Source organism: Sphaerodactylus townsendi, linkage group LG09 (genome assembly GCF_021028975.2).
Source record: "Sphaerodactylus townsendi isolate TG3544 linkage group LG09, MPM_Stown_v2.3, whole genome shotgun sequence".
Classification (NCBI taxonomy): Eukaryota; Metazoa; Chordata; class Lepidosauria; order Squamata; family Sphaerodactylidae; genus Sphaerodactylus; species Sphaerodactylus townsendi.
Window position 1 is genome coordinate 23,321,723 of NC_059433.1, and position 20,853 is coordinate 23,342,575.

The 20,853-nt window shown below is 45.4% G+C and overlaps 1 protein-coding gene across 1 annotated transcript in view; it reads left to right on the plus strand.

Annotated features, from left to right (window-relative positions):
* Nucleotides 1–20,853, plus strand: part of RREB1 (ras responsive element binding protein 1) — a 165,067-nt gene that overhangs the window by 134,095 nt on the left and 10,119 nt on the right. The window contains 3 exon segments of the mRNA XM_048507893.1: nt 1,535–1,724; nt 3,571–4,688; nt 4,690–6,257. Of these exon segments, the coding sequence (XP_048363850.1) occupies nt 1,535–1,724; nt 3,571–4,688; nt 4,690–6,257 (2,876 nt within the window).

Genomic DNA, 20,853 nt, shown 5'->3' on the forward strand with positions numbered 1-20,853 from the left:
GCCGACTGAGCTGACTGCTGTCTGAGAGATAAGGGGACCCCAGGATCACTCTAGAAATACATGGACCTGACCCCCCCCCCACAGCTGATCCCCCTCTTCCTCTGCTGCCTGCGTGTCAGACAGTGCAAGGAGATCAGCAGCAAGCTTCATGGTAGTAGCTGGGGCAGCTGGTTGCGGGGGCTCCCAGAGCAGCCCTTCCCAGCATCTCATCCCTTAATACAGCCTGTGACTCACCAGACAGAGAGCTGCCACCAAGGCACTTAACTGGGCACATCTGCACTCTCTTCTTTTTAAAGTCTTAGACGAGTGCCCAAAACAGAAATCTTATTAAGCCTTTGGTGAACCGTCTGAGCGAGAGCGGTACGTGAGCTGTCTCATTACTAGTCGGGTAGACCTGACTTTAAGGCTGTATTTAGGTACTCTGAGAATGATTACTAAAATAATTGCCAGCCCTGACTAGTAACAAGACGGCTCCCATACCGCTCTCACATATTAAACTTAGTAGGAGCCGCGTGGCGTAGTGGTTAAGTGCTTGCACTGCCACTCACACGGTCAGGAGTTCGAGCCCCCTATGGGTCAGATATCCTGGCAGCTGACTCATGGTCAACTCAGCCATCCATCCATTCCTTGGTCGGTAAATGAGTATCTAGCACATAGCTAGGGGGTAAAGAATAGCTGGGGAAAGCAATGGCATACTACCCCACAAAAATGGCTTGCCTATGAAATCACTGCTTGCAGTGGTACCCCAGGGTCGGACACAACTGAAGGGGAAACTTTACCTTAAGTGGGACAAATTGTGAAAGATATGTCTCTTGACAATTTGGTGGGAAGTCAGTGTGTGTAACAAATGAATTTGAATTGCTTTGATGTTATGTTATTGATGTTTGAGTTATTGATTAATTGTAATTGTAAGCTATTGATCAACTGTAATTGTAATCTCTGTTTTTAAGATGTATCAGTAAAAAATCATTGCCAGCTCCGCGTTCCACTCTCCTAAGCCATCACTATTCTTGCCCACTTCAAAAAATTGAGATTTATTTGACACAATTCTTGCCCGCTTCTGTTTTTCATTACTGTATCACTGTTGTGGGGTTGAACAGGAACAGATCCACTTCCTCTGGTTAACACAGTGGTGGTGTAGATTAGCATTGAGCCAAGAGAGCATTTAGGGGTACATGAAAAAAAATTATGTAATGGGTTTTGCTAATATGGGGGTACAGTTTTAGGGAAATGGGTTGCCAAGGGGTACGCAAGCGAAAAAAAATGTCAGGAACTACTGCTGTAAAAGATGGGTAGAGCCAGATCGGCCATTTTGAACAGAGTGCAGTTTTTCCATAGGTGCTCAGGTAATGGGAATGCCAGCAGATTACAAGTCTATATTAGCCTGCAACTTTCCAGTTTAATAACATGATGTGAGTCTAGCTAAAAGTAGACGGTAATAGACTATGCTCTGTTTCTAATGCGATTTGTTGCAGTTGTGTATCTTGTTTATGATAGCTAAAATAAATACGGTATGTTTCCCCCCTTTCTCCAGGTGTGACATCTGTTGTATTACCTTTCGCACCCACCGGGGCTTGTTGCGGCATAATGCAGTCATTCACAAACAGATTCCACGAGACCCATCAGGAAAGCCTTTTATTCAGAACAACCCCTCAATTCCAGCAGGCTTCCATGACTTGGGATTCACAGACTTCTCTTGTAGGAAATTTCCTCGCATCTCGCAGGTAACCTCTTCTTTTACCCTGTTTCCCCGAAAATAAGACATCCCCTGAAAATAAGACGTAGTAGAGGTTTTTCTGAAGTGCTAAATATATAGCATCCCCCGAAAGTAAGACATAGCAAAGTTTTTATTTGGAAGCATGCCCGTTAACCAGAGCATGCAGCTGTGGAGCAGAAAAATAAGACATCCCCTGAAAATAAGACATAGCTCGTCTTTGGGAGCAAAAATTAATATAAGACACTGTCTTATTTTTGGGGAAACACGGTAGTTGACGATCCAGCGGTTGAATTCTTTTATTAATCCATTTTAGATGGAGTTTGGAAAAAGAGTCCCTGGAGGTTTAAAGGGATTTGAGCCTGAATTAATATGTTTGATCTGCCCACATCTGCATCCTGTGGGGGAGAATTTTAACTTCTGTTGGCCCTGAATTGTGCCCGTTAATTGCCAGCTTAAAAAGCTTCATTAAGGAAATATACTGACATCATCTTGCTAAGTTTTCACGCACATTTGCAAGCCACAACACTACAGGCTTTGGTACTTGTGTCAGAGCAAAAAGGAAGTTCTCAGTTAGAACAGATTCCCCGTTTCCTCTGCATGAAGCCTGCTGGGCAACCTTGGGCCAGTCACAGTTCTCTCAGAACTCTCTCAGCTCCACTTACCTCACAAGGTGCCTGTTGTGGGGAGGAGAAAGTAAAATGATTGTGAACTGTTTTGAGACTCCTTTCAGCAGGGAAAAACATGGTATAAAAAACAACTCTTTTAGTGTACAATCTACAACAGGGGTGGGCAATTATTTTTTCCACGGGGCCGCATAAGAAACAGAAAATATTGTGGAGGGCCGGGCCAAAAGTCAGGGGGGCGAGGCGCCTTTGAAAGCCCCGCAGAAGCCGGCAGCCAAGGCAACCGGCTTCAAGCGGGCTTTCGCTGAGCTCGCCTCCCCAGCAGCAGGGCGAAGGCGCTTTTGAAAGCCCGCATGAAGCTGGCAGCCAAGACAACCGGCTTCTCGCGGGGCTTTCAAGACGCTCGGGCCCCTGCATACGGCAGGGAGCCAGTCAGGGTCATCCGGTGGGCCGGATGTGGCCCACGGGCCGTATAATGTCCAGGTCTGATCTACAAGATCGTAGTGTACAATCTACAAGTGTACAATCTTTTCGTGTACAATCTACAAGATCGAATTCATGACATGCTTTACATTCCAGAGGGATCATTACTTTACAGACCCAAGACCCGGCTCTTATAGAACCTTGTTGGGCATGAACATTTTACAGGCTGAGAAAAACTCAAGCTGTGATAAACCGCTTAGATCCCGATGTCCTGAATCGCTCTTTGCCTTTTTATTTGATAGTCACTTTGCACCTTCCAAATCACGATTCTGTCTGAGACCAGGCCTGAGCAGTGAACATGTGTGCAAATTCCCAAATAACTCAGTTTGGTCAAGCAGTTACCGACTATGTTGAAAGCTGTCTAAATAAGCCTCTCTGTACAATAGAGATAAGTGAATTGATGGCTTATGGGCCAGAATTGGTCAAGGGGTGTGGAGAGGGCCAAGTAATAAACCCACTTCTTAGCCAGAGGTGGAAAAGTGTGTGGTGGATCAAGAGTTGGACATAGATCAGCTCCCCACACACCCCCGCCCCCACAACTGGTTCTACATTGAAGCTGTAGATCCTCATCAGCCAGGATCTAAATACATGCAATCATGGATATAGTCTATCTTTCTCTCGCTGTGAATTATCTACTTGCTTCTGCATGATGAAAGCTGGTTTTCTTATATCAAGTAGCCATTGTTGGAGTTTGGACCCTCCCTGTTGCCAGTTACTTATTTTGTGTCTTCTTGTGGCTTCTTGTAGGTCTGGTGTGAAACCAACCTTCGGAGATGCATCAGTGAGTTCCACCGATACGTCTGTGAGACGTGCAACAAGGCCTTCCCCATGCGGTCTGCACTCAGACTGCACATGGAGACCCACCCAGCAAGTCAGGGCAAAGAGAAGCACAACCCGCAGTCGGAGGATGGAGACCTGAAAGCTTACATGGCATCCTTGGGACTGCAACACACCAAAGACATCCAGCCCATCAAGCAGGAGGAGCTGGTGCCAGACGAGGTCCAAGAAACACAGCTAAGGACATTGAAATGTAACCTACCTCAGGAACCTGGTAGTGCTAATCAGATGAACATGTCCCCTCTGGAGGCGGCTTCTGTAGGTGGGCCTTTTTCGGTCCTTCCCCCTACAAAAGAGAATCTGAAGCTCCTGTCACTACCGCCTTACCAGAAAAGCTTCATCATTCAGCCTGACAACAGCATCATAGTCAAGCCCACCTCTGAGCTAGCCGATATCCAGCAGATCTTAAAGATGGCTTCTTCTGCAACCCCCCAGATCAGCCTCCCACCCCTTTCTAAGGCACCTCTTGTTGGTGCGCACACTGTTTTCAAGCATATGCCATCACTGAAGCCAAAGCCCTTGGTAGCCCCCCGGACGGTGGTCGCAACCTCAACGCCTCCTCCGCTGGTCAATACGCAGCAGGCTTCTCCTGGGTGCATCAGCCCAAGCCTTCCTCCAGTGCCACCCAGGCTGATCAAAACCTCTGAAGAATCAACCTCGAACTCCTACAGCAAATCCGGATCCAAGCTTAGCCTTTCTCCCCAGACGGAGCCTCTGAGCCAGCATGAAATGAAAACTCAGTTGGAGCAAGACAGCATCATGGAGGCCTTTCTGCCTTTGACGATGGAAGCAAAAATCAAGCAGGAGGTGACGGAGCGAGACCTCAAAGCGATGATCTCCGGGGCGGCGAACAAGAAGACCCCAGCCATGAGGAAAGTCTTGTATCCGTGCCGGTTTTGTGACCAGGTGTTTGCTTTCTCGGGCGTCTTGAGAGCTCACGTCCGCACCCACCTGGGCATCTCCCCGTACCAGTGCAACATCTGTGATTACATTGCAGCGGACAAGGCAGCTCTGATCCGGCACTTGAGGACACAGCGGGGAGAGGCCGTACATCTGCAAGATCTGCCACTACCCTTTCACAGTGAAGGCCAACTGCGAAAGGCACCTGCGCAAGAAGCACCTCAAGATTACCAGGAAGGAAATAGAGAAGAGCATCGAGTATGTCACCAGCAATGCGGCGGAGATGGTGGACGCCTTCTGTTCCCCGGACACGGTTTGCAAGTTCTGCGGGGAGGACTTGAAGCATTACCGGGCGCTCCGCATTCACATGAGGACGCACAGCGGCTGCCAGAAGAAGAAACCATTCGAATGCAAAGTGTGCGGGACCAGCTTCTTGGCCAAGCGAAACTGTGTCCATCACGTCCTCAAGCAGCACTCGTACGTCCAAGAGACCGAGGTGGACAACTATGTGCTGACGGTGGACTGCACTCTTTCAGAGAGCCAGCCGGGGACTCTGCTACTGGAAGACAGCACTTACATGGACTGCAAGCCCATGGCACCTTTTAGAGAACCTCAGAACGGCTTCTTAATTGGCACCCCCTCTCACCCGCCGATCAAACTTGAAACCACCAACAGCTTCCCTATGGATTTTGACGAACCTTTAGATTTCTCGCAAAAGAACAAAAACCTGAACTCTGTGCTCGTGAAACAGGAAAATCCGTTTGGTTCTTCTCTGTATGACAGTTCTATGGAGCCCATAGACTTGTCGATCCCCAAAGCTCCAAATAAGGAAAAAGAGGAGAATCCCATCAGTGAGGAGGAGGAGGAGAAGAAGAAGAAGGAGTTCCTCAGTGGGAAAGGTGAGAAGCTCCATAATTTTCAGCCGTCTCCTGCCCCAGTGAATGGAAACTTGGAAAGCCAAGTCCTCAGACATTCCCAGCCATTGAAGGGTCCGTTGCATTTGACTCTCCCAATCATTTCTCCGGCCCTTCTGGGGAACTCTGCTTTGCTGCGCCCCTTGAGGCCTAAGCCCCCACCCCCGCTCTTGCCAAAGCCTGCCAGCACTAAAGAGCTGCCCCCCCTCGCTTCCATTGCTCAGATAATTTCATCTGTGTCTTCTGCTCCTGCGTTGCTAAAAACGGAGGTCGCAGACTCTTTTCCCCTGGCGGCCGGCGGCTCCACTGGGTCTGACAAATCAGGGAGTTCCAAACCAAAAGCAACCATTGCGACTGCTGTCGAGGCAGATGCCGGCGTTTCCAGCGACTTGGCCCAAAGGGCGTGCAGTCCCGAGAGGCTACCAAAGCCGGCCTCTTCTGGATCCAGGAAGAAAAGAGGCAGGAAGAAAGGCACGAGAAACAAGCCCAAAGGGAGCGGTGGCGTGGATCTGGAGTCGAGCGGCGAGTTTGCGAGCATCGAGAAGATTCTGGCTACCACGGACACGAACAAGTTCAGCACGTTTCTGCAGTCGGCCCCAGACTTTAAACCAGCAGTTGACCGGAACGGAACCGGTGAGGAAGAGAGAGAAGCGGTCGAGGATAAGGTACTGCGGGGGAAGAAGAATGCCTACGCCAATTGCGCCCAGAAGATCAGCTGTCCTCATTGTCCCAGAGTCTTTCCGTGGGCAAGCTCCTTACAGCGGCATATGCTGACTCACACAGGTAAGAGAGCCTCACTGTTTCTTTAGAACATAAAGCCTGGTCTTTGCTCTAGAACACGAATTGTAGCTGAAAGGCAAAACCAGGAGTGAATTTGTTTCATTCTAAGGTTAAAAACTGCCAAGATGAGCCAAAAAAACCTTATCTACTTTAGAAGAAGAAGAAGAGTTTGGATTTATATCCCCCCTTTCTCTCCTATAGGAGACTCAAAGGGGCTTACAATCTCCTTGCCCTTCCCCCTCCCAACAAACACCTTGTGAGGTGGGTGGGGCTGAGAGAGCTCCGAAGAACTGTGTCTAGCCCAAGGTCACCCAGCTGGCATGTGTTGGAGAGTACAGGCTAATCTGAATTCCCTACATAAGCCTCGGCAGCTCAGGCGGCAGAGCTGGGAATCAAACCCGGTTCCTCCAGATTAGAGTGCACCTGCTCTTAACCACTACTCCACTGCTACTCCTTTAAGGCATGGAGTCTGGTGGCAGTTGTTACCTTGATGGTTATTAAATTGATAACTGGTGGATTAACTAGTAAATTATTAACTTAGTGGAGCGATTCTCCAACATGGTGCCCGAGGTGCTGCTTCTATCTTTCCTGGTGCTGCTTCTTCAAAGTAAATAGCCATTCATAGTTTTGTTCCAGGAAGCATCAGTTTTATGTCTACAGAACCTGTTTTGAAATAGCTGCTTTCACAACGAGAGAATGCTGGCATAGAACCTCCTAGCATTCTGTGATTGGATTCCCCATGGGAGCCATTTTGTCGTGGTACACACTTAGAGTTCTTAACATTTCAGAAGTGTCCATGGGTTCAACACAATTGAGGACACCTAGTGTATATCAAGTTCAGCCTTTTAGCATGGAAAGCCATGGTCACGTTACATCTATTTTGGTTTTGCGTAGCTGTGGGCACTGGTATCCTCTGGCACTTGGTGTGAAGCATCTCAGCACACGGAGATTTCTTCTGCTGTTACATCAGTGGTTCTCAACCTGGGGGTCGGGACCCCTTTGGGGGTCGAACGACCCTTTCACAGGGGTTGCCTAAGACTCTCTGCATCAGTGTTCTCCATCTGTAAAATGGATAAATGTTAGGGTTGGGGGTCACCACAACATGAGGAACTGTATTAAAGGGTCGCGGCATTAGGAAGGCTGAGAACCACTGAGGGACTGTAGCTCCAGCTTCAGTCTCTGGAAACCCCAGTTAAAAGCACTGGGCAAAACCTTTTCCTGAGAGCCACTGTTGGTCAGGGTGCACAGTATTGATTGGATCACTGGTGTCAAACTCGCGCTCCTCCAGACGTTGTGGACTACAGTTCCCATCATCCCCTGCTGGTTTGACACCTATGGATTAGATGGATCATTGATCTGTTGCAATCCAAATGACTTGCTCCATTCAAACATGTACCTGATAGCTGGTACAGATCGGGGGGAAAGGCAGTTCTGGTGAGTGATAATCAACAGGGAAGAATTAGCATGGGAAAGGAGAGCTTAAGCCTGTTCCTCACCAGGTAATACTTTTTTATGTCAAGAACCATTAAGTTAAGCCTTTACCTGCTCCACGGTGTATTTTATCTTGACTCCGAACCCTTTCTTTATTGAACACCAGCTTGTTCTAGGACAGTGGTGCGAACCTATGGCACTCCAGATGTTCATGGACTACAATTCCCATCAGCCCCTGCCAGCATGACCAATTGGTCATGCTGGCAGGGGCTGATGGGAATTGTAGTCCATAACATCTGGAGTGCCAAAGGTTCGCCACCATGGTTCTAGGATTTTGGAACATATATAGGTCACACACAAAAAACTAGCTGGACTTGCTTCATCAGACATAAGATTGTGAATGCCACCTGCAAGGCACCAAACATCCTCTTGTGGTGCCCTGGAGCACTGGAGGGGAAGCTCAGTAGAACCTTCAAATAATTTTGTCCTTCATCTGAACTTCTGATGAAGGAACCCGTAATTTGATGACCTCCAGGGTTTCTTGGTATGCTGAAAGCCACTGGTTTTAATCACTTTTCCCTCTGACTTCTTCACTCCTAATCGCAGCCACCAGAAGTGACTTTTAATCTGGATTGGGTCATTTGGTTTATATTACACGTGGTTTCATGGGATAGGGTTGTCGAACCTTCATGTAAGGCATATTCTTACATCTTATTTCCTCTTAAAAAGTGAAGGTGTTGCTGCAACTCTGGCTCTCCTATCCCAAATGCCCCATAATAATAAAGCAGAACTTGTTTCTTGCAAGATGAAAAAAATACTTCTTTCACAGCCGCTTTGACTTTCATATCTGAGCTGCTGGCAGTAGTTGGTTCACCGTGACGGCTTCTCCAGTGCAAACAACAGTGGAAAGAAAATTTTGAACCGCTAGGGTGTCCACAGTCTGCTCAAACTGCCCCTGAAGAATTTTGAATTGTGCTAAAATTAACTTGTCAGGAGAAGTGGTAGTAGGCTGCATGTATTTATGAAATTAAATCTCGATTGTATATGATCGGGTGGTGAAGATACTGGAGCTGCAGTGGACATTATTACGCTATTATTGTTGCAGTACATTTGCAGAGGGAATATTTCTTATAACTGAGGTTATGGAGACTTCAGGTAGTACACCAGTGGTGGCGAACCTATGGCACGGGTGCCAGAGGTGGCACTCAGAGCTCTCTGTTGGCATGCACAGAGTTCATCATGTGATAATAGTGTAATTATTTAAGGGAAATTATTAGCATCAAATCTAAGACCTAGTTTTGAGGAAGCAGTGTAGGTAAATCCTGTTAAGCGCTGTTAAACCCCACTGATTTTCACTAAAGCGCTATCCTTTACCTGGGAGTAAGCTTGGTTGCTTCAAAGCAAAGCCACCAACTACCACCAAGCTTACTCCTGAGTAACGCGCGCCTCGGAGCCAACTGTTTTTTCTATACTAAAACCTCAGTATTCAGGTTAAATTGCCATGTTGGCACTTTGCGATAAATAAATGGGTTTTGGGTTGCAGTTTGGGCACTCGGTCTCGAAAAGGTTCGCCGTCACTGATAGTACACGAACTTAGCCTGTGTTCGTTCATTCGGCTGGTGGGCAGTGCTGAAAAATTCCTCATTTCAGAGCATCACATCATTGTAGAACGCATGAATTGTCCTCAGTCAATACCTCCATGGGTTGCCTTCATTTTGCAACTTTTGATCTTTGGATAAATGGAGCAAAGTTGAAGGATATGAGCATCCTTGAAGGCTTGGGGAAGTCGACTGTTATCTGTGTTGTGGTTGCATTTGACAGTTGCTGTATTAAGATGGGCTGCTTATCGATATCTCAACAGGCTTTCTCATTTATCAGTACATTTTAAAGGCATAAATATTGCAGTGTTGTCGGGAGTACATTTTATTGCTATCTTTAATGGATAATCTTGTAGGGATAGCAGGAAGAATTTAAAAGTATATGCTATGATAATTTTGTCACGATTAATTGTGATGAGTGAGCAGTCCTTTGGTTTGCCAGCTATGCCTTCTTTTGCCACACCTTAGAAGCCCAGATAATGATGCCCACTAGCCATTGTGCATAACTGGAAGCCATTGGACAGATCTTTTTCCAGAGCGTGGCTGTTTGGTTGTGTGAACCATTGTGATCACACACTTCACCGCAAGTCATTTAAATGTGAACTTGTAATGGTGTCTGAAACTGCCTGCTTGGTAGACTGATGCACTAATATGTAATCCATTTGCTCGCTCCAGATGAGGAATCCCATTATACCTGGGTCTAGATAACTAGACTAATAGTATTACTGATAGCAAATGTGGTGCACCGTATTCAGGGAACATACGCCCCGTGGCCACATCCGCTCATTGGATGACCCTGATCAATCCCCTGCCGTGCTGGGGCTGAAGCGTCTTTGAAAGCCCCGCCAGAAGCCAGTTGCCTTGGCTGCGGCTTCTCGCGGGCGCCAAAAGTCGCCTTCAAATTTTAGATGAAGTTTGAAAGCCCCGCTATAGGCCGGCAGCCATAGGCAGCCGCTTCGCGGGCTTTCACTCTCGCCTGCCCTTTGTGACCCTCCACAATATTTTCTGTTTCTTATGCGGCCCCATGGAAAAAATAATTGCCCACCCCTGTGCTAGATGCTTACCCTTGTTTTGAGGGTAAAATGGGGAAATAAGAGGCATTTACGCAGTTCTGAGCTCGTTGGCGATAGGAGATGTATTTAAATTTCTCAGCATTGGAGAACTTATTTTTAATTACACTTGCACCTTATTGAAGGTTTCGGTAAGTGTAACAAACTAAGAGCTGATATTGCGGAAATATATTTGAAATGCCGTTATCTTTAATGTATTCAAGGAAGTGTATCAAGTTAGAAAAATTATGTAGATGGTTGGTTTTAATTTGCCTGTTGTAAGGAATTCCATAGAAGCAGAAATAAAAGGCTCTTTGGTGAAAAAGACCGTTTATTCAGACATCTTAGAAAGCTCAAGTACACGCAGTGGCAGGAATGACACTTCCCGCCAGAAGCACAGGTTATAACACCATTCACCCCATCCCCCCTCCTGCTTCCCATGGGAACGGAGTCTTCATCTCCCGCGCAAAGATAAAGTCTCCGCCGATGAAGCTGGCCCATCGCCCGGGCTGTGGAATGCACTCAAGGTTACTTCACCATCAACACTATTGAATCCTTTACACCTGTAGCAGTTTTCTTCAATATAAAGAGATGTTGAAAATTTACCTGGCTGTACTGCTTCTCCCCGTTTCCATCATCACTATAGTATGACTGTTTGTACAGTTGCTAAGAGATAATAGAAGTGTTCTAGTTGTGAATGCAATTAAACGTCAATTTGTAGAAGAGGGTGTAGAATTTCAGACTTCGCAGAACTCTTTGTCAGGCAGAATAGAAAGCTGGCTGATTCTTGCCTTCAGTATTTGTATTCTGTTTTAACACAGGTCATTCTCGCTGGTTTTTCTCCTTTCTTATCTGAATTAATCATTTTCCGGGCTGTCCAAAGTCATCGGGTAGCTGTAAAGTTGCTTCGTGACGTGTTGAAGTATGTGAATTGACCTGCATTTAACTTTGCAGAATTTCAGACTCAGCTAGCCAGCTAATGACTAAGCAGCTTCTATGTCTGTGCTTGCTTCTGAAATGGCAAACTTTTTTAGAAAAATATTTGGGATGGGGATTGAGAAGGAAGTCCAAACAGCAAAGAAATAAAGCTCAGCAGCCAGAACCACATGACTGCCACACTTAAGAGATTCAGGCCTGTTTAAACAACACATGATCCTCCCTAATTCGGATTCAGATGTTAATTAGTGCAGGAGCCAACTTATGGAGGAAGATTAATGTGAGGGAAACATCTATAATACCTCCATTGTATTACGGGGAGGCAACAGCAGCCACCCTTGGCTTCCTAGAGCAACCAATTCCTTCTTGTCCTTTTAACCATTTCTCATTCTTCTCTCATGTAGAGTCTTTTGCAGATCTTGTTCAGATGCATTTATGTTTTCTTAATTATTTGATTTCTTGCGAATACTTCTGGCTCTGTCTTTGCCTCTTCGGTCCTATTGTGCTTGTCCCTTTTATTCAATTTATTCAGAAGTAATGCTTGCAGGAAGATCAAGCCAGGGTTCCAAACCCTTTCAAGTCATTATGTGCCAAGGGTTAGACACGGCCCCGTAAGGCTTGGAGGGAGCATAAGTGCTTGCTACAATCACACGGTCAGGAGTTTGAGCCCCCTGTGGGTCAGATATCCTGGCCGCTGGCTCATGATCAACTCAGCCATCCATCCATTCCTTGGTCGGTAAATGAGTACCTAGCACATAGCTAGGGGGCAAAGAATAGCCGAGGAAAGCAATGGCAAACTACCCCACAAAAACGACTTGCCTATGAAATCACTGCTTGCAGTGGTACCCCAGGGTTGAACACGACTGAAGGGGAAACTTTACCTTTTTTACTGTAAGGCTGCCGAATTTTTCTTGAATTAGTGGAGGTGTTCATTTTGTATGTACTTACCTGCAGGTTGAGGAAATTGACCTGGGATGATTCCTATTTGTATTGTTAGTGGAGCAGCATTACAGTTTTTCATTGGAGGCCACATTTTGTGTAAAATCGCATTGACTCATTCTGAACTGTGGCAGATTTTCTGAATTACCAGTAGACTGAAATGACACTTGCGCAGGGAATCTCTTGCCACATAGATCAGAAGCCTCCTTCTGAATCTTCATTTATCTACCGTATATACTGCAGTATAAGTTTCCACTCCGCCATGGCAAGTCACGAGGGCACCTAATTTTACCACAAAAAACTGGGAAAACTTATTGACTCGCGTATAAATCGAGGGTGGGAAATGAAGCAGCTGCTGGTAAATTTCAAAAATAAAAATAGATGCCAGTAAAATTACATCAATCAGTAGGTTAAATGCTTTTGAATATTTATTTCAAAGAAAAACAGTAAACTAGCTCTGTAAGTGGAAAAAAGGGTCAACAAGAACAATATGGCATCAACAATAACTTTAAAAGTAATAAAATCTTAGCTCAACCAGCAACCAAGCTAAAACACAAGAGTTAAAATCCTTCAAAACTGGATTCCTCATCATCATCATCTGTATGTCCAAATGTAACCCAACTTAGATTTTAAGAGGGATATTATCAGAAATGGAAAATCTACTATTAGCTTCCATTGTAAATAATGGGGGATGGGGCATACCCTTTTGGGGGTCCATAACTTTGGGATCCCCTGACTGAAACTTCACAAAACCTGGCAGGTATAATAAAGAGACTCTCCTGAGGACGTATTGTATTTGGTGAAGTTTGGTTCAGAGGGTCCAAGTTATGGACCTCAAAAGGGTAGCCCCATCTGACTAATAGCTCCCATTGAAAACAATGGGGAATGCCCACCTCCCTTTGGGGGGGTCTATAACTTTGGGACCCCTGAACCAAACTCTTACCAAACTTGGCTGGTATCATCAGGAGAGTCTTCTGAGGGGTACCCTGACATTTTGGTGCTGCTAGCATAAAAAAGCCTGCTTCCGCTGGTCAGGCAAAGTAAAACACACAAAATTTTTATCGACCCAAGCCAGCATAAGTCGAGGGGAGCTTTTTCAGCATTAAAAATGTGCTGAAAAATTCGACTTATACATGAGTATATACGGTATTTGTTTTCTCTGTGTACATGTAGCCTTTCTTTCTTTCTTTCTTTATTTATTTATTTATTTATTTATTTATAAGTTTGCCTTTCTCCTAATACCTCAGAACCCAGTACTTTATAGAATACATTAAAGTAAGCAAATACTCTGTTCACAGCCAGAAGAGCATCTCCTTTTATTGCCTGGAGTTGAACTGCCTCAGAATAATCCTGTTTTACCACCTTACTGGAAAGCCAGAATTCTTCCTGACCTCTTCTGGGAGGCTGATCTCCAAATTTGGAGTATTAAAAATCTAGGCTGATGCTGAACCTGCCCTTGGCAAAGGAGGCTCAGACACCCAACCTTTCTGAAAGGAGCAAAGCTACCACGTTGAACCTGCACTAGTCCTTCTCCTGGAGGCGACTGTGGGCATCTTGGATGGGTGATTTCCCAACCCTTTTCTCAAAAAGGCAATCAAGCAAGGTTGGATGGTGGTGGAAAGGGCCATCGAGTCACAGTTGACTTGTGGTGATTCCCTAGGGTTGTCATAGCAAGAGATGTTCAGAGGTCAATTACCTGCCTCCACCTCATGACCGTTGAAGGTCTCCCATTCAAATACTAGCCGGGGCCGACCCTGCTTAGCTTCTGAGATCTGTGGAGATCAGGCTAGCCTAGGCGTGTCCAGGTCAGGAAAACTGCTGAATAACTTGTATACAAGTTACATCAAGAGTAGGTAGAAAGGACGTTGCAGGAGACTGTTTTGGGAGGGGAAGAGGCATGTGATTGTTGGTCCCTACCAAACAAAGGGGAGGGGACCTCATGTTCTTATCTAGTCAAATGGAAAGGTCAAGGGACCCAAGTGAATTCCAGCCACTTCTGGACATTCCTGGTGGTCACCAGGTGCAGTTTGTCAGCTTGAGACTCTGGACTTGGTGGTCTTGCCAGGGGTTATGAAACTGTTTATGTCAGAACAAATGTCTGATCTACCAAATCTAAATGACAGGTGTCATAGGACCACCTCTGTATGACAGCCTCTTTCTGGAGTGAATTGGAAAGGTTTTCTGATTGGTTGATGAAATGTATATAATGCAGCAGTGTGCTATGTACTGTGAGACTCTTGTCTTCTGGTTGCCTGGCGAAGCACTTTGTCAGAGAGAGCAACATTGCTGTGAACCTAATAAAGAAGGACCGCTTCTGGGAAGCTGATATAGCTGTGTGCGTCTCAGTTCCTGCTGTGTGTTCCAGTGTGAGTGTTGCGCATCCCTGCTATCTGGGGTGTGAACCCCGCTTCAGTACCGCACCCCTTAACAGTTTAGTCACCGGAATATGGAACTATTTAGTCACCCAAAATCTTTGATTTCAACTGGTGACATGGGGTTGAAGGAAAAAATTAAATTTTGAGTGGGCCTGTGTTGTGGAGGCTGTAGATATATAGCTGTTTGGTAGAGCAAATCAGATATTTTTCCTCAGTTGGGGCCATCGTAACTTGCTCCACTTTTAAATGATAATTCTGCTGTGCACCTAAGTAGTTTAACTTGGATACCTTGTATTGGCAAATTCTCAGGCCAAGTGTTTTTATGTTTAAGTTAACTTGGACTGCAGCCGGAATCCCAGGCACTCTTACTAGGAAGTGAATCCCATCTAATACTGTAGGACACAGGTGTCAAACTCGCGGCCCTCCAGATGTTATGGACTACAGTTCCCATCATCCCCTGTCAGCATCATGCTGGCAGGGGATGGTGAGAACTGTAGTCCATAACATCTGGAAGGCCGCGAGTTTGACACCTATGCTGTAGGACTTAGCTCCAATATGTCCGGGACTGAGCCAAAAATTAACCACAAGTTGTGTAGAATAAGCACAGAGAAACACACACACTGGAGCTCCTCTGACGCCTTAGAAGGAGATAGATAAACGTGTTTTGTTTTCTTCCCCCTGCTCCATTCAGGTCAGAAGCCCTTTCCCTGTCAAAAATGTGATGCCTTCTTTTCCACCAAATCTAACTGTGAACGCCACCTCTTACGCAAACACGGGATTGGCAGCTACTGTCTAAGAAGAAACGGGCTTATCCCCCAGTCTAACGAAAGGGATGCTGGAGAACATGATAGCACAGGTAGCTCTTTTAGGTTGTTCCGGAATTTAAGATGAGTTGTGTTCCTTTTGCTCGGGGCCCTTAGATAAACCTATGAGACTTAGTTTTCTTTCGAGGAACATGAAGGGCAGACGCTACAGGTGATGGGAGCAGGACCTGTCTGTGACAAATGCAGGCTGTTCCAGTTTTCCTGTAAAGCTGGAAGTATTCGAAGCTGCATGCCACGAAGAGTCTGTGGTCTGAACGCAATCCTTCCTGTCTTGTACTCTTGAATCTGCTTCTTGTTGATCATTTTTCTCCTCGGAGAGGTCTGAGACTAGAAGTGACCCCTGCCAGGAGAGAGACAGCTGCAGAGAAGTCTTTGGCTCAGCATGCATCCCTCCTGCCCTTGTTGGATTTAAATGGCCCACTCCTATTTTACAGAAAATTGACGCAGCCCATACTGTAAAGCATGGGATGAGCAACTCAACACCCAGTTCAGTCTTGTTTTCAAAAAGACCAACCGGAGCAATTTTCTGTTGTTCTTGGTTTGGTAAAAAAACTGTAGGCTTTGTTGCCAGCAAGTGATCGTTGACAACATTTCACCTGATAGCTCATTACAAATCTAAAAATTGTAGCTGCAATGTGTGGGCTGGTTTAAATTCATGCAATTTTATCTGTGTGCCAGGAGATCTTTTTTCTCAGATTACACCCAAAACTTTGTCTAAATAGTTGAAAAATGAGAACCAAAATGATACTAGGTAAGAATTTGTCCTCCTGAATGCAAAATTATCAAATGTCTCTTTCAAAATTGAAATGTCTTTCAAATGTCTCTTTCAAAATTGTATATATCGTAGCACTTTTTGGACGCTGATTTTTTTTTTGTAGCTCAAATGAGTTTCAGTTTTCATTGTCATGATTTAGAGCAGTGGTGGCGAACCTATGGCACTCCAGATGTTCATGGACTACAATTCCCATCAGCCCCTACCAGCATAGCCAATTGGCCATGCTGGCAGGGGCTGATGGGGATTGTAGTCCATGAACATCTGGAGTGCCATAGGTTTGCCACCGTGGATCTGGAGCCTGGCATTTACAGCAGTGTGCAGAGCATATTCTGGCTAGACACCCCCTCCCTCAAGAAGAACGCTGCTCACTTGAAGGAAAAGAGAGCTTTGTAGTAATGTAGAGAATTCATGAATTCCTCCTCCTCCTCCTGCATCCACCATCCCGTCTTGTGAAATTCTGAAGACCCTGCACAGATATCTTTTGGATAGGTCTGGTTAGATGTTAACGGTGCCCTTGGCTTTAGCGAGAGAAATATATTTTTCATTCTGTCAAAAGAGAAAAAACTGTGCCAGCTTGTTAAGATGTTTACAGCACCATTAAGCGGCTGTTGTTACTAGACTGAGCGTTTCCAACATAGTGACACGCAGTGAACAATATGTGTCTGAGAAATCCTGGTGAGATTTGAGGCAAGTTTGGATGGTGCGTGCTAACGTACTGACTGAGGATAGTGCATCCTCTGTTTGCGCACTTCCTGCGCTGGTCTGGGGGGAGGCAGTTGTGCGTTGTGATCAGATGTTCAAGTTATATCTGGTGCATGCAGATCTCTCTGCACAAAGTATGCAGAAGTATGAACAATCCCCCCCCCCCCTCCGCAAAGAAGTCGAAAAGTTCTTTGGAAAAGCAGGTACAATATCCAGATTCTTTCGTTTGTTTGAACAGCTTAGCTGCTGATTATTGGCATCAACCTACTGGCTTACCTTCTTCCTGTTACTCTTACCATTGTGGAAGTAATTGTTGAAGAACAGCACTGGAAGGATGAGAACATAAAGCTTATGATATTCTGGGGTTTATCCTGGGGATGTTTAACCTGGGGTTGTTTTCGTCCCAAGTGACATACAGTTCCTCCCCCCCTCCCCAATAACTTCTTTCAGCAAGAAGTTCAAATGACTTCTTCTGGCTACCGACAGGCTAATGCAGTAGCCACCTTTTGGTCCGGTTGTCCTCATAAATTAAACGTTAACGTATGCTTAAGGCCTGGGATACTAGAAAATAGCTATTGTTTTCCTTCACTAAAATATCCTGCACTCCTAATATGGTATGAATTTAGATCTCCCCCCCCCCCTCGCCCCGGGTTTAGCTTAAATCTGCCAGTGTTACTTTCATGTTTAAAGTGAATGAAACATGGTTTAATTATAGCTTGGAATAATCATGGGAAAAAGGGAAACTAAATAAATGTTTTTTTTAATAAAATGTACCATTAGGGACACATTTTAAGTTGTTTAATCAGCAGAAATATGAATATTTTTTTTGTATTTGTAAAAATGCAAACTTACTAAAGGTTTCCACCTAGTGGAAGATGTTGGAGATTAGCATTGGAAAGTTGCTGTTCTGCAGGGTTTAAGAGACTGTGACTTGAAAACTGTTGGTTAAGTTCCAACTTCTAGCACTTGTGAGCACAAAATTTATAAAGAAACAGAATAAATGCTGCATCAACCTGAAAAAAAGAATAAACTGCCTCTTTTCTTACTGGATACCCATTTGTCCGCTGAGGCTACATCATCGGGCTTTTTTGTTTATTTTGCTTACATTGGCAAATAGTTGTGGCTTATTTATTTGATCTTGGGCAATTTATTACCTCGGCTTAGTAGTCAAGGAGTCTTTTTGCATCCTCCTTACTGCTGTTTACCGTTTCTGGATTAAATGACTGAAGGGAATCTTTGGAGAGCCCTGAACAGACACCTCAGTTTCCCTGTGCTATATAACTGAGGCTCATTCTGCACATGCAGAATAATGCACTTTCAAACTGCTTTCAGTGCTCTTTGGAGCTGTGCGGAATGGCAAAATCCACTTGCAAACAGTTGTGAAAGTGGTTTGAAAACGCATTATTTTGCATGTGTGGAAGGGGCCTGAGTGTTACACAAAAGTCAATCTCTATTGCCTCTGTCATGCAGATGAAAGCATTTCAGTTAGTCCTGTGCTGGGTTTTTAAGTCTGGCTCAAGCAGGTTAGAATCAAAAGTTTTCGGTAGAGTGAAGGATGCCTGTGACCACCACATCCAGAAGAGTCCCTTCTTTAGCCATGGCAGGAATATATAGTTATAAGTAAGCAGCATTTTTGTCCCTAGTTCTTTAAAAAACATGTCTGCCAATGAAGATATGTTGGTGCGTACACATGCAAAATGATAGGGAGATGAGGGTTGTACTTGTTTAGATACATTTGGAACCAGCCAAGCCCCAGTATGACTGACAGAATCTCAGGGATGGGCATTGGACTCAGCTGGTGGCTATACATGCCTTTGGAAGAAATAATGGCCATAAGTCATGCTGTGGTCAGTGCCTCAACTGCCCAGTCAGAGATCTGGTCCTGAATACCAAGCAAAATGATCTGGGGAGCCGCTACTGGCATGCATTTGTTTCCCAGTTTGGCTGACTTTTACGATAACCAGCAGTCTGTTTAATACGACAGAAAGTTCCGTAACAGTCAAAGTTTACTAGATGTTATGCTCGCAGGGACAATAAATGTCATGTCTTCCATTCATTTATAAGACCCCACCCTATCTTTAGCAAAATATTTTCAGTAACTTATTTCTAGGGTCTGGACTCCGGATTCCGTTTTTGGGTATTGTGAACGTACGGTTGGAAGCACAAGAGCCAGTAGTCGCCATTTGCAGGGGCACAAAGATCTCTTAGCAACTTGTCAGAAAGCTTATGGAAAGTCGTTTGTTATGAGCTCAGGAAAAGTATTTGATATTTCTAAGCAGAAGTGTCACGTTTCTCTTATGTAAGTAGCTGGTCCTTATTTGATTCTTCTAAAACATTAATGTCAAGAACATAAACATTAATAATAAGCATAACAAGTAACAATATTAACATAATTAAACAATTAATAGTAAACATTAAGAAATTTTTCATTTTTTCATTTCATTTCACATTTAATTTATATCCCAGCCTCCCCCGGAGGGCTCAGGGCGGCCAACAACAGTAGTGAACAAACAATTAACAGCAACAACAATAAATCATAATCAACAGCATAATAATAACAGCATAATAAACAGCAACAACAAATTAATATCAACAGCATAATAATGCATCACAATGATAGACTATAAACAGTAACCAATTATATCAGCTAACCCCCAAATCACAGTTCCCACAACTACAAAAACTAACATACAGTGAACTAGCATAGAGTCTGCTCCATCAACCCTCCCCAAACAGTCCCTGAACGGGTGGTGCCCTTCTGCCGCTGCCCAAGTCAGCTGCCTTGGGCTGCTGGTGGAACTCCTGTTGTAGCTGCCAGACCCCACCCCTTGCAGGTGTTTCCAATGGGGTGGGTGGGAAGGACTCTCACTCCTTCCCATGGGCAGCAGGCGGCAGCTCACCAGGTGGACTTCTGCTTGGCTAGCAGGCAGGCAAACCAATAGGGAGGATCTGTCCCAGGCAGCGGTGAACAGGCTGGCTTGTTTTGGCCCAGCAAACCAGAGAAATTTGTTTTCACTGATCCTTCCCTCCTTCAAGTCTTCTGCCCATGCTTGGTAATGGGAAGGGGGAGAAAGACAGCATACCGGGCATTGGAGCCAGTCAGTTGTTGCTTTGAGCAGTTCCAGAACTCAAAAACACAACATGAGAAATCTGGTCTCCCTTCAGTCCAACTGGGGAGATGGGAAAGGCAATTTGCAGCAGATAGAAATGGCTGCTCCCATCCTCAGCAGCATGACCCCCCCCCCAAAAAAAAACCTCTCCCCCCATCTCTAAAGAAAATGGAATTGTCTCCTGGTGATGCTGACTAGGGACCTGACCAGTGGAATTAAGGATGTTTTATCTCTAGGTGATGCCTAGAGAAATTGATTTGGGTCTCATAACTGAGCAGGTGACTTGAGTTCCATTCAACCAGAATTCAAACTTCTGTGCCCAAAGCTTTAAACTGGGACTTGTCCCACCATGACTGGTTGTGGATAGAATACTGTTGGTCCTTCAGGAAGGGTATTGGGTATAGAGTCACAGGTGCTGTGTTTTTGTATTGAGTTGACTTAACCCAGGGGTCCCCAAACTACGGCCCGGGGGCCAAATGTGGCCCCCTGAAGGCATTTATCCGGCCCGCCAGGCATGGCAGCGATGGCTCCATTCATGTGCAGTGAGGGCTCGAGGGAGAGGAGGAACCGGCCCCAACGGCTGTTGATTGCAATTACATGATGGTACCCCCAAATCTCCATGAATTTTCTGACCCAGAGTTGGAAACCTTACACGTGGCAACTCCTGCTCCGCCCTTCCCTCTCGGCTACTCCATGTTTTGCTCTCAGCTACTCCATGTTTTGCTCGCAGGCTTTCTGTTCCGGCTCACTCCCATTGGCTTCAGCCAGGCTGGCGAATCGCTCGCTGGCTGCTAGGGAGGAAGAACCCAGGAAGATACCTAATCCTGGGTTAGATGGAATGCTTCATTGGGAAAGTTCTG